We start from the raw sequence: 20,951 nt of genomic DNA, 5'->3' as shown, positions 1-20,951 counted from the left end.
AGGTCATACCAGGATAGTTCAATCAGAAAAAGGTAGAGGCCCATATGGAAAACTCAAGAAAGAAAGGTACTGTAAAATATATCTCGTGTTAGCTAAAATTCGTCTGTAATTGTTATCATTATTCTAATATTGAACTGTTGAAGTGACCAAGGAAAATTATACTAGGACTTTAGTACATGACAGAATATAATGAAAGTAAGCTTGCTAATGTTAATATTATATAAGTAATTACGTGTCCTGAGAATTATGCATGTCTATTGTAACATATAGGAAAGTTTAAATGTCAAAGTTATGTGTTATTTCAGTAAAAGGATAAGTTAATCTACCTAAGTTTGGATAGTTAAATAGTGTGAATTAATCTTATATGTCCATGTCATATGAATTTTATGTGTTGAATTTCTTATGGCGGCATGATCGTAATACCCATATAGGCTCATAGCCTGATTACTTGTGATAAGCTAATGTTAATTTGTAAATATTTAGTATAGCATTGAATTGAATAATAATAGAAATTGAATTGAACCGTGCTAATGATTTTAATAAACCTTTCTTCAATGATAAAACAGTTGTCTGAAATTGCTGTCCAATGCACCACTTGAAAAATACGAACCTAATCACGCAGGAAATTAATATGTTAAGAAATGAGATAAAGTGTCACGACTGCAATATTGTTTCACTTTCAGACATATTTTAGTACTTTCTCCTTGTTTTTGTATTTAATATCTCAAACTAAATGTCCCAAAAGGCGCAGTATAATACAAATATTAGGGATACTAAGGGGAGAAATAACTTAAGTATTAGTAAAAATTTGGGTGATATCTTGTGCATGGATAATAGTAGAACATAGATAAGCAGAAATTACTAGATAGAATAAAAATCATAAATTGGGACACCAACAATGGTCACTTAAACAGAATGGATAAAGAAAGATTAGCAAAACAAGTGTTCTCTGCCAAGTTTGCAGCAAAACGACCCAGAGGAAGACCAAGATATAGGTGGATTGATACGGTACAAAGTGCCTTAGACGATAGAAATATAAGATCTGATAATGTTGGAGTCTTGACAAGTAACAGACTGATTTGGAGGAAAATTGTAGATGGGAAGTTAGTAATGATGTAATTTTTTTCATGTAGTACTATCATATCCTGTACACCCCTTGAGGGTACATGGCAGGAATTTGATGATGATGATCTCTGTATAAAAGATCAAAATGGAAAAATGTTAGTAGAGACACAAACTATAAAAAGATGGAAAGAATATGGGGGAAAAACTGTTTGACTCTGATCACACAGACACACCAGATATACAAAATATGGATGGTGAACTAATTACATATGAAGAAATAGATGAATGGCACCAGGACCTGATCAGATCCCTATCGAATTGTTAAAGAAATTAAATGAAAACAAAATTAATGACCTAAAGGTTATTTTTAATAACATCTATGATACTGGATATATCCCTGATATATATCCAGTATATATCCTAAGGAAATCCATCTTTGTCAACTATTCCCAAAATTCAAGAGAACTTTTGGATGTTCAGAATATAGACTAATAAGTTTATCAAGCCATGTTACAAAATTACTAGTGAGAATAATCCTAGAAAGAATAAAAGGCACTTTGTCAATGGAAATAGAAGACACCCAATCAAGTTTTCAAAAAGAAAAAGACAAAAGAGAAGGAATTTTCTTGTGCCTTCTTTCACATAATTTGAAAACATTATGAAAAAGAAGCCTTAATTACCAAAAGAGCATATATGTTTATTTTATTGATTCACTCAGTTGATTCAATAGATCAAAGAAACTAATACATATCCTACAGAATAACGGGTTAAAAGGGAAAGATCTAAGCATAATTACAGATATATAATGGAATCAAATGGCATCAATAAGATATAAAAATGCATATTCTGACAACTTTGAAATCAAAAAGGAATAAGACTAGGATCTGCTTTATCACCCTTACTGTATAACATATATAGTGAGAAATTTTTAAAAATATTTGAGAACAGAAGGGTGTAAAAGTTGGGGTAAGAACTTCAAATATTCAGGTATGCAAATGACACAGTCCTTATAGCTGAATCTGAAGATGATCTTCAAAACTTAGTTACAGAAATTTACAACAGAAGCTTAAACACGAGGATTAATTATTAATCTAAAGAATGGCTTAAACCAATATACAAAATGATGGCACAACATGAAAAAATTTCATGCCGGCTGGGGTGTCGACCGGTTAAACAAGGCCCCCGTTGTTTTTCCCAGGGAACCAGGGCGAACAGCGAAAAATCAGCTACTGGAACAAACCTGAAAACACACATCAACTCAACATCACCAGAGTTAAAGATCGGTACTATCAACATAAGAAGCCTGAATGGCAAAGAAATGGAGCTAGCGGAGAAATTCGATAAGTACCACATCGACATAATTGGGGTGAAGGAAACAAAAAAGATAAAAATTGGTGAGATCTTTTTGAACAATAAATACAAAATATTATATTCAGGAAATGACAATCAAGGAAAAGAAGGAGTAGCCATAGTATTCAACACAAAATACAAGGCTCATCTTCTTGAATGGCAGGTAGTGTCCAGTAGAGTGATTTTGATTTGGGCAAATATCAGAATGGGGAACTGGACAATGAGCTCATTTGTGCCTATGGTCTCACAGAAGGCTCTACTAAGGTAGAAGTGGAGGAATTTTTTGAGGCTCTTGAGAAAGCTACTGACAAAATGAAAAAGGAAAAGTTAGTCCTTCTTGGGGATCTAAATAACAGAGTAGGAGGTGATTGTCAGACATACAAAAATGTTTTGGGAAAATTTGGAGAAAAGAGCAAAGCTAATAATAATGGCAAACACTTGTTGGATTTCTGCTCAGCATATGGACTGGTTATTACTAGCCATGTTCCAACATAAAAATGTGCACAAATTCACATGGAGAGAAGAGACAAGAAATAAGAAAGTCTCATTGACTATGTGATTGTTAATAGTGACGTGTTCTTCCTGGTGCAGGACACCAGTGTGTACAGAGGATTTGAAATTGGAAGCAATCACTATTTAGCCTTGAGCAGGATAAAATTGAATTTCATATTGAAAAGAATGACATTTAAGAGAGTTTTAAAGCGAATAAAAGTTGAGCAGCTCTCAGACGTGAATTGTAGACTAAAATACACAAAGATTATTGAAGAAAAAAAATGAAAGAGTTTGAGAACAGGAATCAAACCTTGGAGATTCAGTGGCAAGCCTTGAAGAAAGCCCTGATTGATTCAGCTAGAGAGGAATGTGGTGAAGTTGTCTGCAATGATAGAAAAATCAGAACTCCTCCATGGTGGACACAGGAAGCTAAAGATGCAATGAAGGGAAAGAAGAAATCATATAAAAAGTTCCTGACAAATAAGTCAGCTTGTGCTCTTAGAGAATACAGAGACAAATGTAAGAAAACTAAACAGTGTGTAAAACTAGCTAAACAAAAGTCATGGGAGGACTTTGGCAAGAACATAGAAAATAAATATCAAGCAGGTGACAAAATATTCTGGAGGTTGTTGAAGAAGCTTAGGAATGCAGGAAAGAGTGCTGTAAAAGCAGTTAGAGATGATAAAGGTGACATGAAAACGGGAGAAAAGGATATCCTTGAAGTATGGAGTAATTACTTTGAAAAAGTACTAAATGAAACAAGCAGTGATGACAACATAGTAGTAAAAAAACACTGACCGGGCATGCAGTCATGGATACATATCCATACTAGAAGTAGAAAAAGCTATCAGAGCCTGGAAATGTTTAAAGGCAGAAGGAGTAGATGATATTCGACCAGAAATGCTGAAGTATGGTGGTATAAGAGTCTTACAGTGGCTGGACTGGATAGTTCAGAATGCCTGGACAGAGGACGAATTCCTGATGATTGGTGTAGAGTTCTCATAGTACCCATATATAAAAAGGGAAATAAAACTGAATGTGATAATTTCAGAGGTATATCCCTACTGAGTGTTCCTGGTAAGATATATGCAAGTATACTTGAGAAACGGTTGAGAAGAATTGCAGAAGAAAAGCTTGGTGAAGAACAAGCTGGATTCAGGTCAAATAGAGGCTGTCAGGATCAGATCTTCACTTTATGAGAAATAGTAGAGAAATCATGGGAATATAACAAAGATCTGTATTTAAGTTTTGTCGATTTGGAAAAGGCATATGACAAGGTGCCAAGAGAGAAGCTACTGAATACGCTACAGTTATATAGTGTCAATGGGGCATTATATCATGCAATACTCAGTCTTTATTTGAGTTGTAAGTCAGCAGTTAGAATTGAAGGAAGTACAGGAAGATGGTTTAATGTTAAATCTGGTGTGAGACAAAGATGTACATTATCCCCTCTGTTATTCATTATCTATATGGATCACATTATGAAGGAAAGTGGTATTAAACCTGATATCAAAATCGGAGATGTTAATATCAGCCCTTTTCTTTATGCGGATGATGTTATACTTCTAAATAAATCCATTACAAGTCTGCAAGATTCTCTGACTAAAATGAATAGCTGTTGTAATAGATATGGTATGAATGTCAGCAATAAAAAGACAAAGACAATGAAAATAGGCAGAATCATTGAAAATGTCAACTGTGTTGTGAATGGAGAACCTGTGGAACAAGTAAAACATTTCGGCTACTTAGGCACGATTTTTACTGAAGATGGTAAATTAAATATAGCAATAGACAACAGAATCAATAAAACTGGAATGGTAGGAAGTCAATTGAATAAATTCTTATGGAATAAGAGAGAAATTAGTCAGAACACTAAATTAGCTGTATACAAGACAGTGTTCAAACCAGAGTTTTAACCTATGGATCTGAGTGCTGGGTCAGAAGTAAAACACTTGACCAAAGACTAGAGACTGCAGATATGAGAGTCCTGAGAAAGATTAGAGGCGTGAACAGATGGCATCAGTGGCAATATCATATTAAAAACGAGATATTATGAAAGAACTTGACATTGTCAGCATCTAGGAATGCATTAGCAGAGCTAATCTCAGGTGGTATGGTCACGTAAACAGAATGGGCGAGGAAAGATTAGCAAAACAAGTGTTCTCTGCCAAGTCGGCAGGAAAACTCCCAAAGGAAGACCAAGATATAGGTGGATTGATACGGTACAAAGTGCCTTAGACGATAGAAATGGAAGATCTGGTAATGTTGGGGTCTTGACAAGTAACAGACTGATTTGGAAGAAAATTGTAGATAGGAAGTTAGTAATGATGTAAATTTTTCATGTAGTACTATCATACCCTGTACCCCTTGAAGGTACATGGCAGGAATTTGATGATGATGATGAAGATAACAAAGTGCATGATTATAGCAAAAGAACCAATAAATAAGAAATTAAACATAACTGTTAAAAAGAAAATTGAACAGGTTCAGTCTTATATATTTGGGACAAATATTTACAGACAGAGGAAATTCCCTTAAAGAAATAAAAAGAATAGAGAATAGATAGTAAGACAAGCCTTTATCGATATGAAAACTTTTGTAACATCCAGAGACATTAACATAGACACAAGAAAAAGATTAATGAAATGCTATATCTGGTCAAGCCTTCTCTACAACAATGAAACTTGGACTAAATAAAGAAGCTGAGAAAAAATTAGAAGCTTTCGAAATGTGAACCATCAGAAGAATGTTGAAAATATCATGGACAGAGAAAATGAAAATCTAAGATGTTTTAAAGAAAGCAAAAATGAAAAGAACATTAATGAAAATAATTAAAGAATGAAGACTTAAATATTTTGGAAATCTAACTAGACAAGAAGGCATTCTTCTTATTATTATTGTGCTATCTTCTATCGAAGGTCAGCAACCATCTTGGCAAACAAACTGCGCTCTTGTGTTAATCTGAGCAGTTGTGCACTGCTCTTTCCTGCCCACGTCTTGATGTTGTCAAAGAAGGCATTCAGAAATAAATATATTAGAAGGGGAAACTGGATGGAAAAAAAGAGGGAGAGGCAGACCCAGGAGAATGTGGTTTGAAGACATTATGGACTGGACTGGCTTGAATTAACCATGAATGTTCCAGAGCAGCAAAAGAAAGAAAAACATTTCATGACATGGTTGCCAACCACCTCCTAAGGGATGACATTTGAAGAAGAAGAAGATATTTATCATTCAGTTACTTACTATGAGCGGTCGTGGGAGGGGGTTACAATACTTCAAAGCAAACAAACTTTTAGTCAATTCTGTATAAGACATGTCTCAGATAATTTCATCATATATATGTTGCATTCACCCACGAAAGGCTATTTTACAATGGTAAAGAAACATTATTATTGAAAGAGCACTATTCAAATAACAGTAATAATAACAATTTGTTTTGATTTTCAACTGTAAGTTCATTTGAAATACTACTGAATGTAATTTTGCGATATTTTAAAATTAGCCTTGAAATAAGAATGTAATGCAATTTAACATGGCTTGTTCATAAAAGTAGAAAGAGCTGTTCTCAAACACCAGCAGTATATTTAAATCTAAGCATAAGAATGTGACATGCATATTTTCATACATTGTAGTAGTGCAAGGTAAAATAAAAAGTAATGTTCAAACCTTATTTATTGCAATAAATTTTGTCTGATAGCATTTATATTATTATTATTATTCAGGCCTCCATAGAGTCAAGAGACCCATAGTGGGAAGTACTTCTTAGGAAACACAAAGTCTATCATACCACTCCTTGAATATTCTTGCGCTCCACTCTATCAAGCAATGCATCCCACAGTTCGACCACCCTCCATGCAAAGAAACCACTCCTCACCCTCTTGCTCACAGCTTCCTTTCGTAACTTCCAGGGTTGATGGCCCTTGTCTTGCTCCTTCCCACCAAGCGAAAGAACTCCCCCAATGTTCACCCTGTAACTGCCTCTTAACAATTTCACCTCTCCTTCTATCCACCAAACTCTGCAGTCCACATTCCCTCAGTCAATCCTCATAACTGACATTGTACAGCCCTGAAACCATCTTTGTTATCCGCCGCTGTACCATTTCCACAATTAATTTATTGCCTTCATATCCTGGGGACCACATCTGAGAATAGTCCAAGTGTGGTCTGATTAGGGCCTTATACAACGAACTGATAACTCTTATCTCTGCAGGTCAGCGTCCTTCTCAGTATTGCAGTAATCCTCTGCAATGCTGAGATACAGATCTCTTCTCCCCTACTTCCTCCAGTATAGCTCCTCCTAATTGAGTATGCATCCACCCATCGATGGATCCCAAACTTCAAGACTTTATATTTTGCTGTATTAAACTAACACTCCCATTCATTTTTCTCAGAATATTTTAAAACAATTGTTTAACACAAGAGCAGAAATTAGAATTTCCAGACGTATTACACAATATTTTGTGTAACATGGCTTCCAAAATCAATGTGTGTGTGTGTGTGTGTGTGTGTGTGTGTGTGTGTGTGTGTGTGTGTGTGTGTGTGTGTGTGTGTGTGTGTGTGTGTGTGTGTTAATTTTGGAAGATATATATATATATATCTTGGAAACAACCAATATATTGACTTGGAATTTTCTAATGGAGGAAATTCCAGGTAATACAGGTTCACTCTTCTAAGTAAAGAGGTTATAAACGTTATTACAAATCCGCTATAGTTAGTCACTCCCATTATTTCCAGTGTTCACTTGACAAAAATAGCACGAAAATAATCACGTGCACTTTCTTTTCAAAAAAACACAGGATATAATATATATAATTATTATATACTTAGGGAGTGCTTAAGGGTCAAAGCTGTATAACTGAGAGGAGACCTCCACATAGCCTTCAAAGGAATGCGGAGAACCGACCAGGGCTTCTGACCTAATGTCCAATCCTCACCTTCTCGTGGTGCACCCTGTTGGGTATCTACTTTGATACTGAACAAATGAGGATGGGCTGGCAATTTGGGATTTAGCCGACCAAATTGTATTCTTATTGGTTAAACCAAAATAAAAAAACGATGGTACAACATGACAAAATTTCATGCCTGCTGGGGCGTCGCCCAGTTAAACAAGGCCCCCGTTGTTTTCGCCAGGGAACCAGGGCGAACAGCGAAAAGTCAGCTACCGGAACAAATCTGAAAACAAACCCCAACTCAACATCACCAGAGTTAAAGATCGGTACTATCAACGTAAGAAGCCTGAATGGCAAAGAAATGGAGCTAGCTGAGGAATTAGATAAGTACCAGATCGACATAATAGGGGACTGAAACAAAAAAGACCAAAACTGGTGAGATCTTTCTGAGCAATAAATACAAAATGTTATATTCAAGCAATGACAATCAAGGAAATGAAGGAGTAGCCATAATATTCAACACAAAATATGAGGCTAATCTTCTTCAATGGCAGTCAGTCTCAAGTAGAGTAATGTTGGCAAATATGAGAATGGGAAACTGGACAATGATACTTATTTGTGCCTATGGTCTCACAGAAGGTTCTGCTAAGGTAGAAGTGGAGGAATTTTTTGAGGCTTTAGAAAAAGCAACTGACACAATGAAAAAGGAAAAGTTGGTCCATGTTGGGGATCTAAATAGCAGAGTAGGAAATAATTTTGAGACATACAAAAATATTTTGGGAAAATTTGGAGAAAACAGCAAAGCTAATAATAATGGCAAATATCTGTTCGATTTCTGCTCAGGACATGAACTGGTTATTACTAACACCATGTTCCAACATAAAAATGTGCACAAATTCACATGGAGAGAAGAGGCTAGGAATAAGAAAAGTCTCATTAACTATGATATTGTTGATAGTGATGTTTTCTCCCTGGTGCAGGACACTAGAGTGTACAGAGATTAGAAATTCGAAGTGATCACTATTTAGTGTTGAGCAGGATAAAATTGAATTTCATATTGAAAAGAATAAAATGTAAAAAAGTTTTAAAGCGAATAAAAGTTGAGCAGCTCTCAAATGTGAACTGTAGACTAAAATACAGAAAAATTATTGAAAAGAAAATGAAAGAGTTTGAGAACAGGAATCAAACCTTGGAGATTCAGTGGCAAACTCTGAAGAAAAGATTGATTGATTCTCCCAAAGAGGCATGTGGTGAGGTTGTGTGCAAGGATAAAAAAATCAGAACTCCCTGGTGGACACAGGAAGTTAAAGAGGCAGTGAAGGAAAGGAAGAAAGCATATCAAAAGTTCCTGGCAAATAATAAGCTTTTACTCTTACAGAATACAGAGACAAATGTAAGAAAGCTAAACAGTGTGTAAAACTAGCTAAACAAAAGTCATGGGAGGACTTTGGCAAGAATATAGAAAATAAATATCAAGAAGGTGGCAAAATATTCTGGAGTTTGTTGAAGAATATTAGGAATGGAGGAAAGAGTGCTCTAAAAGGAGTTAGAGATGATAAAGGAGACATGAAAACAGGAGAAAAAGATATCCTTCAAGTATGGAGTAATTACTTTGAAAAACTGCTAAATGAAACATGCAGTGATGACAGCACAGTGATAAAAAACACTGACCAGGCATGCAGTCAGGAATACATATCCATACATGAAGTAAAAAAAGCCATCAAAAGCTTGAAATGTGGAAAGGCAGCAGGAGTAGATGATATTCGACCAGAAATGCTGAGGTATGGTGGTATAAAAGTCTTACAGTGGCTGCACTGCATAGTTCAGAAAGCCTGGACAGAGGGACGAATTCCCGATGATTGGAGTAGAGCTCTCATAGTACCCATATATAAAATGGGAAATAAAACTGAATCTGAGAATTACAGAGGTATTTCCCTACTGAGTGTTCCCGGCAAGATCTATGCAAGTATACTTGAGAAACGATCGAGAAGAATTGTGGAAGAAAAGCTTGGTGAAGAACAAGCTGGATTCAGGCCAAACAGAAGCTGTCAGGATCAGATCTTCACTTTACGACAAATGGTCGAGAACGCATGGGAATATATCAAAGATCTGTATTTAAGCTTTGTCGATTTGGAAAAGGCATACGATAAGGTGCCAAGAGAGAAGCTATTCAATACGCTGCAGTTATATGGTCTCAATGGGGCATTATATCAAACAAATAAAGCAATACTTAGTCTTTATTTGAGTTGTAAGTCAGCAGTTAGAATTGAAGGAAGTACAGGAAGATGGTTTAATGTTAAATCTGGTGTGAGACAAAGATGTACATTATCCCCTCTGTTATTCATTATCTATATGGATCACATTATGAAGGAAAATGGTATTAAACCTGATATCAAAATTGGAGATGTTAATATCAGCCCTTTGCTTTATGCGGATGATGTTATACTTCTAAATAAATCCGCTACAAGTGTGCAAGATTCTCTGACTAAAATGAATAGCTGTTGTAATAGATATGGTATGAAGGTCAGCAATAAAAAGACAAAGACAATGAAAATAGGCAGAATCATTGAAAATGTCAACTGTGTTTTGAATGGAGAACCTGTGGAACAAGTAAAACATTTCGGCTACTTAGGCATGATTTTTACTGAAGATGGTAAATTAAATATAGAAATAGACAACAGAATCAGCAAAGCTGGTATGGTGGGAAGTCAATTGAATAAATTCATATGGAATAAGAGAGAAATTAGTCGGAACACTAAATTAGCTGTATACAAGACAGTGTTCAAACCAGTTCTAACTTATGGATCTGAGAGCTGGGTCAGAAGTAAAACACTTGACCAAAGACTAGAGACTTCAGATATGAGAGTCCTGAGAAAGATGGCATCAATGGCAGTATCATATTAAAAACGAGGATATTAGGAAAGAACTTGACATTGTCAGCATCCATTAGCAGAATGCATTAGCAGAGCTAATCTCAGGTGGTATGGTCACTTAAATAGAATGGGAGAGGAAAGATTAGCAAAACAAGTGTTCTCTACCAGGTTGGCAGGAAAACTACCCAGAGGAAGACCAAGATATAGGTGGATTGATACGGTACAAAGTGCCTTAGACGATAGAAATATAAGATCTTATAATGTTGGAGTCTTGACAAGTAACAGACTGATTTGGAGGAAAATTGTATATAGGAAGTTAGTAATGATGTAATTTTTTCATGTAGTACTGTCATATCCTGTACACCCCTTGAGGGTACATGGCAGGAATTTGATGATGATGATTATATACTTAGTCTATATTTGAGCTGTAAGCAAGCAGTTAGAATTGAAGGAAGTACAGGACGATGGTTTAATGTTAAATCTGGTGTGAGACAAGGATGTACATTATCCCCTCTGTTATTATCTATATGGATCACATTATGAAGGAAAGTAGTATTAAACATCATATCAGAATTGGAGATGTTAATGTCAGCTCTTTGCTTTATGCAGATGATGTTATACTTCTAAATAAATCCGCTACAAGTTTGCAAGATTCCCTGACAAAATTGAATAACTGTTGTAATAGATATGGTATGAAAGTCAGCATTAAAAAGACGAAGACAATGAAAATAGGTAGAATTGTTGAAAATGTCAACTGTGTTGTGAACGGGGAACCTGTGGAAAAAGTAAAACATTTCAGCTACTTATGCACGATTTTTACTGAAGATGGTAAATTAAATATGGAAATAGACAACAGAATCAACAAATCAGGTATGGTAGGCAGTCAACTGAATAAATTCATATGGAATAAGAAAGAAATTAGTCAGAACACTAAATTAGCTGTATACAAGACAGTGTTCAAACCAGTTTTAATGGATCTGAGAGCTGGGTCAGAAATAAAACACTTGACCAAAGACTAGACGCCGCAGATATGAGAGAGTCCTGAGAAAGATTAGAGGCGTGAACAGATGGCATCAATAGCAATATCATATTAAAAACGAGGATATTATGAAAGAACTTCTCAATAGTACTGAGAGCAATCTAAGCTTTTAGCCTTTACTGAGCCAAGGTTCTTAGCCAAGCTGAGAAGATTATTGTCTATTATAACTTTTGTCTTATTTCTAAGAAAAGTTATTTCAGGCAGCAGTAAAAGTCTTCATATTTAGAAATTTTTAAGATATGAGAGAGTCCTGAGAAAGATTAGAGGTGTGAACAGATGGCATCAATAGCAATATCATATTAAAAACGAGGATATTATGAAAGAACTTGACATTGCACTCGAGGCTCTTTAGTGTGACTTCTGAAGAAGTGGTCTTTCTTTCTCAATAGTACTGAGAGCAATCTAAGCTTTTAGCCTTTACTGAGCCAAGGTTCTTAGCCAAGCTGAGAAGATTATTGTCTATTATAACTTTTGTCTTATTTCTAAGACAAAAGTTATTTCAGGCAGCAGTAAAAGTCTTCATATTTAGAAATTTTTAAGGAAAAAAAAAAAAATTAACACTGCTGAACTTTCTTTTTGTTGCATACATGTAAACGGTTTTTATATGGTGAAAATATAGAATAGAATTTCTAAAACTTAGAATAATATCAACAGCAGTTAAACAAGTGATTGTAGATTGAAAAGAAATAGTCCTGAATTATAAGTATCTGCTTCAGCGGATACAACAATATTATTGGATTACTTCTTTTATCAAATGGTAAAATTAAGTAATAGATATTGAATACTTTTCTACTGATTTGAAAACCTTCAAATCAGTAGAAAATTGGGTTTATAATTCAGTTCCAGGAGTTTCATTCTGAAATAAAAAATCTATTGAGCAAAAAATTTGGCAAGACATTAAAAAAAAATGTGAATAAAAATAAATACTTAAAGAAATGTATAAATTTTTCTCACTGTGTGTTTAGCAATCAACAATTCGAAGATTTGCAAACAATGCCTAAATGTCACTTCATAATAGAGATTAAGACTGGTCCACGTGCATGCCTCACGTCCTAACTGAATTTAAACACACTGCATTTATAAAAAAAAAAAAAAAAAAAAAAAGTCAGTAGTGTAAGGGTGCCCTCTGAGATGTGACACCCTAGACGAGTGCCTGGCTCGTCTAGTGCTTCCGCCAGCTCTACACTACGCATAGCAAAAAATAACTTGCAGGTTTTGCTAAATGTTATTAAAAGTCACAGTATTTATTACAACACATTTAGTTCCTATCCACATTTAATAAACGCTAATATTAAAATGTGTTTTTATTTTATTTTTTCTACTCACTTCAGTACCCCAATGGGATGCATTGTCTGCTTACCATGTTGAGTCAGTCCTGCCTTCTCCTTGTCAAGAAACATTTGCCCTTATCGCCATTAGATATCAGAAAGAAATCAGATAAACCCTGAAGAACTTGAACACCACCAAGTTATCTGTTCCCAATGGAATACTTCCTAATGCGCTAAACACAGGTGCTTCAGAGCTAACATTCACTCCCATTTCCTTCTTCAATTTCTCATACTCAACTGACATTTCTCTTACAGCCATGAAACAAGCCTATATGTTCACCTCCCCCCCTGCCTTTTTTTTTTTTTATTTTACTGCCACTCATGAGAGGCTATAAACCTATAGCCCTATAATCCAGAAACCCTGCTCTAGAGGCCAACATGGAATTTTTACAAGCTATTTTGAGCCTCTAAATAAGCCAAGCAGTGGTCTTACACTGAATAATAAAATTCCTCTTCTACCTAACGACAACTACAAACAACCATGTTCATGGTGGGATTTGAACCCGAGGAAAGCAGAAATGCTCCCCACTTATCATATCTCTTTCCATATTAGTCATCTTCAATTTATCAGTGAGGTGATTTTACAGTACTAAATGTAAATTTTAAAATAAGTAACTTAAGTACTTACCAGGCGAAGATACACAAAGAAGCATGAATACTGTCCAGCTTCGGGTAAATAAGATAAAAATACAGTTACACAAAGCATTAGAATTCTGTGATCTTTTCCAACTTTTCGGAGAGACTGAAAGAAACAGTAACCCAAATGCACAACAATGTTACATTTATATGCTGTGAACATCAAAGTAGGTTCGTCTACTCAGATATAAACACCTAGTTTCACCTTTAACTATTACAATCGACTTGAAAATAAATATTTTTTTATGATAATAATATGCATAAAATTTTTAAATTCTGAAATTCTATACTCTACTAACATATGCTGAAAATTTATTAGCATTCAATACGAATATCAGTGGAGAGATCACATGTGTACTGTTTGAATTACTAATGAAAACTTGTTTCAGTATATTTAGAAATTCTTTAACCATATCTTAGGATATATGAAGTGCAATTTGTATCATAACTGAATTGAGTTTAACAGTTTACATGTGAAGCATAAATACAAGAGCAACCAAGTAATATTTGAATTTTAAAATCAAAATATTCTAACCAGACATTTTCAGCAAGAGAATGGCTGATTCTTAAGCCAAGAAAAAAATATTATAATATTTAGAATTAATTTCTAGAAAGGATTTAGCACAACCAAGTTTAAAGTAATTTAAATGAGAATATAAAAATAAACCTGGAAAAAATCAGCTGAAAACAAGAAAGAATGATATCTACTATTGCAATTAAAACATTTCAGGCAGTGAAGGTTGTCAGAAACATTAAAGAAATTAAGAAATAACAGAAAAACTTCACTTAAAAAAAAACAAATAAATAAATAAATACAAATCCCATCTTCAAAAGGTTGTACACATACAACACAGCATCATGGTTGTGCTGAAGGTAAGATAATTCTGGAACCCTGATCCATTTATAGGCTAAACGTGTTTTCCAGGATAATTCAAGCTCAGGAGAAGAAAAAAAAAAAAAAAAGGGGGGAGGGTTTAATGGTGTTCTCACACTAAGCAATAAAAAAATGTCTCCCAGCTTGTCTTATGGAGAGTGGGTATGTTAAACGCTGACTAATGTCAACTAAGACAGCAATTAGTTTCAGACTGAGTGAACATTATTATCATCAAATTCCTGCCATCTACCCTCAAAGGGTGTACAGGATATGATAGTACTACATGAAAAAAATTACATCATTACATCATCCTATCTACAATTTTCCTCCAAATCAGTCTGTTACTTGTCAAGACTCCAACATTACCAGATCTTCCATTTCTATCGTCTAAGGCACTTTGTACAGTATCAATCCACCTATATCTTTGGTTTTCCTGCCAACTTGGCAGAGAACACTTGTTTTGCTAATCTTTCCTCGCCAATTCTGTTTACGTGACCATACCACCTGAGATTAGCTCTGCTAACGTATTCCTAGATGCTGACAATGTCAAGTTCTTTCATAATATCGTTGTTTTTAATATGATATTGCCATTGATGCCATCTGTTCACACCTCTAATCTTTCTCAGGACTCTCATATCTGCGGCGTCTAGTCTTTGGTCAAGTGTTTTACTTCTGACCCAGCTCTCAGATCCATAGGTTAAAACTGGTTTGAACACTGTCTTGTATACAGCTAATTTAGTGTTCTGACTAATTTCTCTCTTATTCCATATGAATTTATTCAATTGACTTCCTACCATACCGGCTTTATTGATTCTATTGTCTATTTCCATATTTAATTTACCATCTTCACTAAAAGTCGTACCTAAGAAGCTGAAATGGTTTACTTGTTCCACAGGTTCTCCGTTCACAACACAGTTGACATTTTCAATGATTCTGCCTATTTTCATTGTCTTTGTCTTTTTATTGCTGACTTTCATACCATATCTATTACAACAGTTATTCAATTTAATCAGAGAATCTTGCAGATTTATTTAGAAGTATAACATCGTCCGCATGAAGCAAAGAGCTGATATTAACATCTCCAATTTTGATATCATGTTTAATAACACTTTCCTTCATAATGTGATCCATATAGATAATGAATAACAGACGAGATAATGTACATCCTTGTAGAAAGTATTTTTAACTTGGGTATAGTTAGGTTAAAGATACCAAGCAATTTTCAACCTGGTTTTACTCCATTTTTTCCAAGTAAGCAAACAGACAAAATGTCAAGTTTGGGCCTGCAATATATGCAAGACTAGCTGATCCCACAGGTAAGTGCAAGACCAAGGCAACTCGTGGTAGAGGTGGAGCAAGCTCTGATCACTAATCTTAATATTTACCCTTAATGCCAAAACACATCTCCAAGAAGGGGATGTATGATGTTTTGTATTAAAGGCAAGGGGCCACAACCCAGACCAGTTTCGACCTTTGTTGAGGTCTCATCAGTGGGAGCCAGGCTAGAAATACCAAGATTTAGTAATGCAGAGCTTGTAGGTATTTTACCAAAACGAGTTACCATACGGTGTTATAACCTTGATCAGAGCTTGCTCCACCTCTACCACGAGTTGCCTTGGTCTTGCACTACCTGTGGGATCAGCTAGTCTTGCATATATTGCAGGCGCAAGCTTGATATTTTGTCTGTTTGCTTACTTGGAAAAAATGGAGTAAAACCAAGTTGAAAATTGCTTGGTATCTTTAACACAATGTACATCCTTGTCTCACACCAGATTTAACATTAAACCATCTTCCTGTACTTCCTTCAATTCTAACTGCTGACTTACAACTCAAATAAAGACTAAGTATTACTTGATATAATGCCCCATTAACACTACATAACTGTAGGGTATTGAATAGTTTCTCTCTTGGTACCTTGTCATATGCCTTTTCCAAATCGACAAAACTTAAATACAGATCTTTATTATATTCCCATGCTTTCGCGATTATTTGTCGTAAAGTGAAGATCTGATCCCGACAGCCTCTATTTGGCCTGAATCCAGCTTGTTCTTCACCAAGCTTTTCTTCCACAATTCTTCTCAATCGTTTCTCAAGTATACTTGCATAGATCTTGCCAGGAACACTCAGTAGAGGAATACCTCTGTAATTCTCACATTCAGTTTTATTTCCCTTTTTATATATGGGTACTATGAGAGCTCTACTCCAATCATCGGGAATTCATCCCTCTGTCCAGGCTTTCTGAACTATGCAGTGCAGCCACTGTAAGACTCGTATACACCATACTTAAGCATTTCTGGTCGAATATCATCTACTCCTGCTGCCTTTCCACATTTCAAGCCATTGATGGCTTTTTCTACTTCAAGTATGTAATGCATTCCTGACTGCATGCCTGGTCAGTGTTTTTTACCACTGTGCTGTCATCAGTGCTTGTTTCATTTAGCAGTTTTTCAAAGTAATTACTCCATACTTCAAGGATATCTTTTTCTCCCATTGTCATGTCACCATTATCTCTAATTCCTTTTACAGCACTCTTTCCTCCATTTCTAAGCTTCTTCAACAACCTCCAGAATATTTTGTCACCTTCTTGATATTTATTTTCTATATTCTTGCCAAAGTCCTCCCATTACTTTTGTTTAGCTAGTTTTACACAGTGTTTAGCAATCTTGCATTTGTCTCTGTATTCTCTAAGAGCACAAGCTGTCTTATGTGCCAGGAACTTTTGATATGCTTTCTTCATTAATTTCACTGCATCTTTAACTTCCTGTGTCCACCATGGAGTTCTAATTTTTCTATCCTTGCAGACAAATTCACCACATGCCTCTCTAGCTGAATCAATCAGGGTTTTCTTCAAGGCTTGCCACTGAATCTCCAAGGTTTGATTTCTGTTCTCAAACTCTTTCATTTTTTTCTTCAATAACCTTTGTGTACTTTAGTCTACAGTTCACATCTGAGAGCATCTCAACTTTTATTCGCTTTAAAACTTTCTTACATGTTATTCTTTTCAATGTGAAATTCAATTTTATCCTTCTCAAGACTAAATAGTGATTGCTTCCAATTTCAAATCCTCTGTACACTCTGGTGTCCTGCACCAGGGAGAACACATCACTATCAACAATCACATAGTCAATGAGACTTTTCTTATTCCTTGCCTCTTCTCTCCATGTGCATTTGTGCACATTTTTATGTTGGAACATGGTGTTAGTAATAACCAGTCCATGTCCTGAGCAGAAATCCAACAAGTGTTTGCCATTATTATTAGCTTTGCTCTTTTCTCCAAATTTTCCCAAAATATTTTTGTATGTCTCCCAATCATTTCCTACTCTGCTATTTAGATCCCTAACAAGGACCAACTTTTCCTTTTTCATTGTGTCAGTTGCTTTTTGTAAAGCATCAAAAAATACCTAAACTTCTACCTTAGTAGAACCTTCTTTGGGACCATTGGCACAAATAAGTCTCATCGTCCAGTTCTCATATTTGCCCACATCACTCTACCTGAGACTGACTGCCATTCAAGAAGATTAGCCTCGTATTTTGTGTTGAATACTATGGCTACTCCTTCTTTTCCTTGATTGTCATTGCCTGAATATAACATCTTGTATTTATTGCTCAGAAAGAAGTCACCAGTTTTTGTCTTTTTTGTTTCAGTCACCCCTATTATGTCGATCTGGTACTTATCTAATTCCTCAGCTAGCTCCATTTCTTTGCCATTCATTGCCATTCAGGCTTCTTATGTTGATAGTACCGATCTTTAACTCTGGTCATGTTGAGTTGGGGTATATTTTCAGATTTGTTCCAGTAGCTGACTTTTCGCTGTTCGCCCTTGTTCCCTGGCGAAAACAACGGGGAGGGGGGCCTTGTTTAACCGGGCGACGCCCCAGCCGGAATGAAATTTTGTCATGTTGTACCATCATTTTTTATTTTGGTTTAACCAATAAGAATACAATTTGGTCTTTTTAATGCTAGGACACCTCTATGTAAGACTCACCGTGGGAGACCTGAACTATCAACACAATATCTATTGTACCTCTCCTTGAACCATTAAAGAACAAAGCACTCACAACTCACTCAGGTAACCCATTCCATTCATTCACCACTCTCCTAGCAAAACAATCTAGTCCTCAAGCCCTTGCTAACCACACTATTACCCAGGGATGCCATCCTGTTCTGCCCCCTCTATCCATGTGCTGAAACAGCCTCTGCATCAATCCTATAAAATCTTTAAATGACTTAAATGTTTCTGTTATATCCTCCCTTTTTCAGCCCAGCTTTTATAATCCAGAAACCCTCAATCCATTCTCACGGGAAGCATTCCGCAGAATACTCGCCTCTGGATCCTCTCCACCACTTCTTTATCCTCAAGAAAGATGATCAAACCTGAGCTCTGCTTGTTAGTGTTCTTCAATAACCAAGTAATTCTGTAAGCTAGCAGAGCTACTTAAGCAATCTGCCCGCTAAACTTTGACCCTCTATCTATCACTACTACTCCCAAATCCCTGGCTTCATCAATTTCCTTGGAGTACAGGTCCCTCAATGTGACACACAGTTTGTAATCTTCGTATCCCAAAATGCATAACTTTACACTTTTCCACATTAAATTGATAACCATAATGTTTTTCCCATACTGTAAGCCTATTTAAATCATCCTGCAAGCTCTCTATATCTTGCTTGACTACTACCTACCCAATTTCATTTATCAGCAAACGGGTAACATCAGCCACCCTGAATATCTCCATTCAAATTATTTCCTGTATCATTTATGTACAAAGTGGTATGCTCTGCAGCACACCACCAATCACCTACCTTCTGAATTCTGCTCCTCCACATATTATTTTTGGTATCTGTTCATCAGCCACCCTTTTATCCATATCATCAGTGACAATCATTTTTGTTACAGTTTGCATAACCAAGTTCCATGTAGTACCTTTCAAACACCTTGACAAAATCCAGGAGTATCATCATGTAGCCATTTCCTATATCTAACTCATATGTCACTCTATTATAAAAAGTTACTAGATTACTAAGGCATGACTGATCATTCAACAAAGGCATGCTGCCCATTCCAGAATGGTCTTTTTGCCAACTTTTCCAGTACTGTACCAGCACTCCTGAGATATTGGTCTATAACTGATACCACAGACTTGGATCCTCCTTTATGCAAAGGAATTATTTTGCCCTCCTTCCACTATCTTAGGACTTTGCCAGAGCTGAGACTTAAACAGCCTAGTCAAAGGCATTGCCAGTTCTCCTGCACATTCTCTTAAAACACAAGCCAATATCCCATCCAATCCCACATCTGCACTCAGCTGCTGCAATATCCTAAGTGCCACCAATTCATCAATCTCTGTCCTCACATTAGTCCCCGACAACTCTACTATAATGTCTTCACTTGGATGATATACCCTTGCAAAATGGTCATTGAGTAGCTCAACAATTTCCTCTTAAAAAACACTCGAAACTATTTTAGATTCTGTAGGATCTATAACGCTTAGACAAAAAGATATATAGGCATTAATTATTAAATAAGTATTATCTCTTTTAATGTTATATACTTAAGAATCTTAATCTTTATAGACTGATTTATATGTCATCAATCTGCAGGTTATAATTTTCTATGTTCAAAGTGTTGAAAACATGGTGAACATCAGACTCATTCATGAAATGACAGCTCATTCATGAAAGGAATTGGTGATATTTGTCAGATATTATTCAAAATGAAGTAATATCCATGGCATTCTTCATATAGGTGAACACACCACACAAATATACACACAATGAATCTTGTTGTAGAGCATTTGCTATCAATGTAGCATCCACCAGATGCTAAACTGAAAATGCAGCTTTTCTGGGATGATATGAATAGAAGGTATCAAAAGCTTTAAAAAAATATGCTAAATGCCAACACAAGATATGAACAGTTTGCATATTGTACTGCTTTAAACCTTATAGGGGTTTACACATGCACCTTTCTCCACAAAATCATAAAAGCAAGACAAGTGGTGGCAACCTTAGGCCATATGGACTGTTGATGATGCAATATGCAGCATCTACCAGCCAAGTCATCCCTAGACCACACCTGTGATATGGCCTATTTCCACCATGGAATAGTGGAAATAGGCCATACCTATTGTCACTATTCCATGGTGGCCCCTGACAAGGTGAGCATTGCCCTCTTAAATGCATATCTTTCCTAGTTAGAGAAACTGATGTAATACCGCTGCGCTGCTTTTTTTGTCATGAAACATAACAGTAGCCATTTCATCTCCCAAGCAAAGCCTCCAGCTTCTATTTTCCCCCTTCCCAAAACCCAGTGCAGGTGATGGCCTTGATGGGCATGCTCAACACACTGTTATTTCGAACTAGGGAGTCAGTATCTGCTCCATCTAAGGGTACAGGAGTAAAACACTT

At 35.8% G+C, this 20,951-nt stretch overlaps 1 protein-coding gene across 1 annotated transcript in view; it reads right to left on the bottom strand.

The window, feature by feature from the left end:
- The window catches only part of LOC150101259 (solute carrier family 71 member 1), a 268,455-nt gene that overhangs the window by 98,844 nt on the left and 148,660 nt on the right, over nucleotides 1-20,951 (bottom strand). The window contains exon 7 of the mRNA XM_090401592.1: nucleotides 13,665-13,778. Coding sequence (XP_090257718.1) covers nucleotides 13,665-13,778 — 114 coding nt within the window. The remainder of the gene's footprint in view (nucleotides 1-13,664; nucleotides 13,779-20,951) is intronic.

Source organism: Typopeltis vanoorti, chromosome 12 (assembly GCF_054136105.1).
Source record: "Typopeltis vanoorti isolate ZY-2024b chromosome 12, IOZ_Tvanoo_1.0, whole genome shotgun sequence".
NCBI lineage: Eukaryota > Metazoa > Arthropoda > Arachnida > Uropygi > Thelyphonidae > Typopeltis > Typopeltis vanoorti.
Note: the sequence above shows the minus strand (reverse complement) of the source record. Positions and strands in the feature narration are given on the sequence as shown.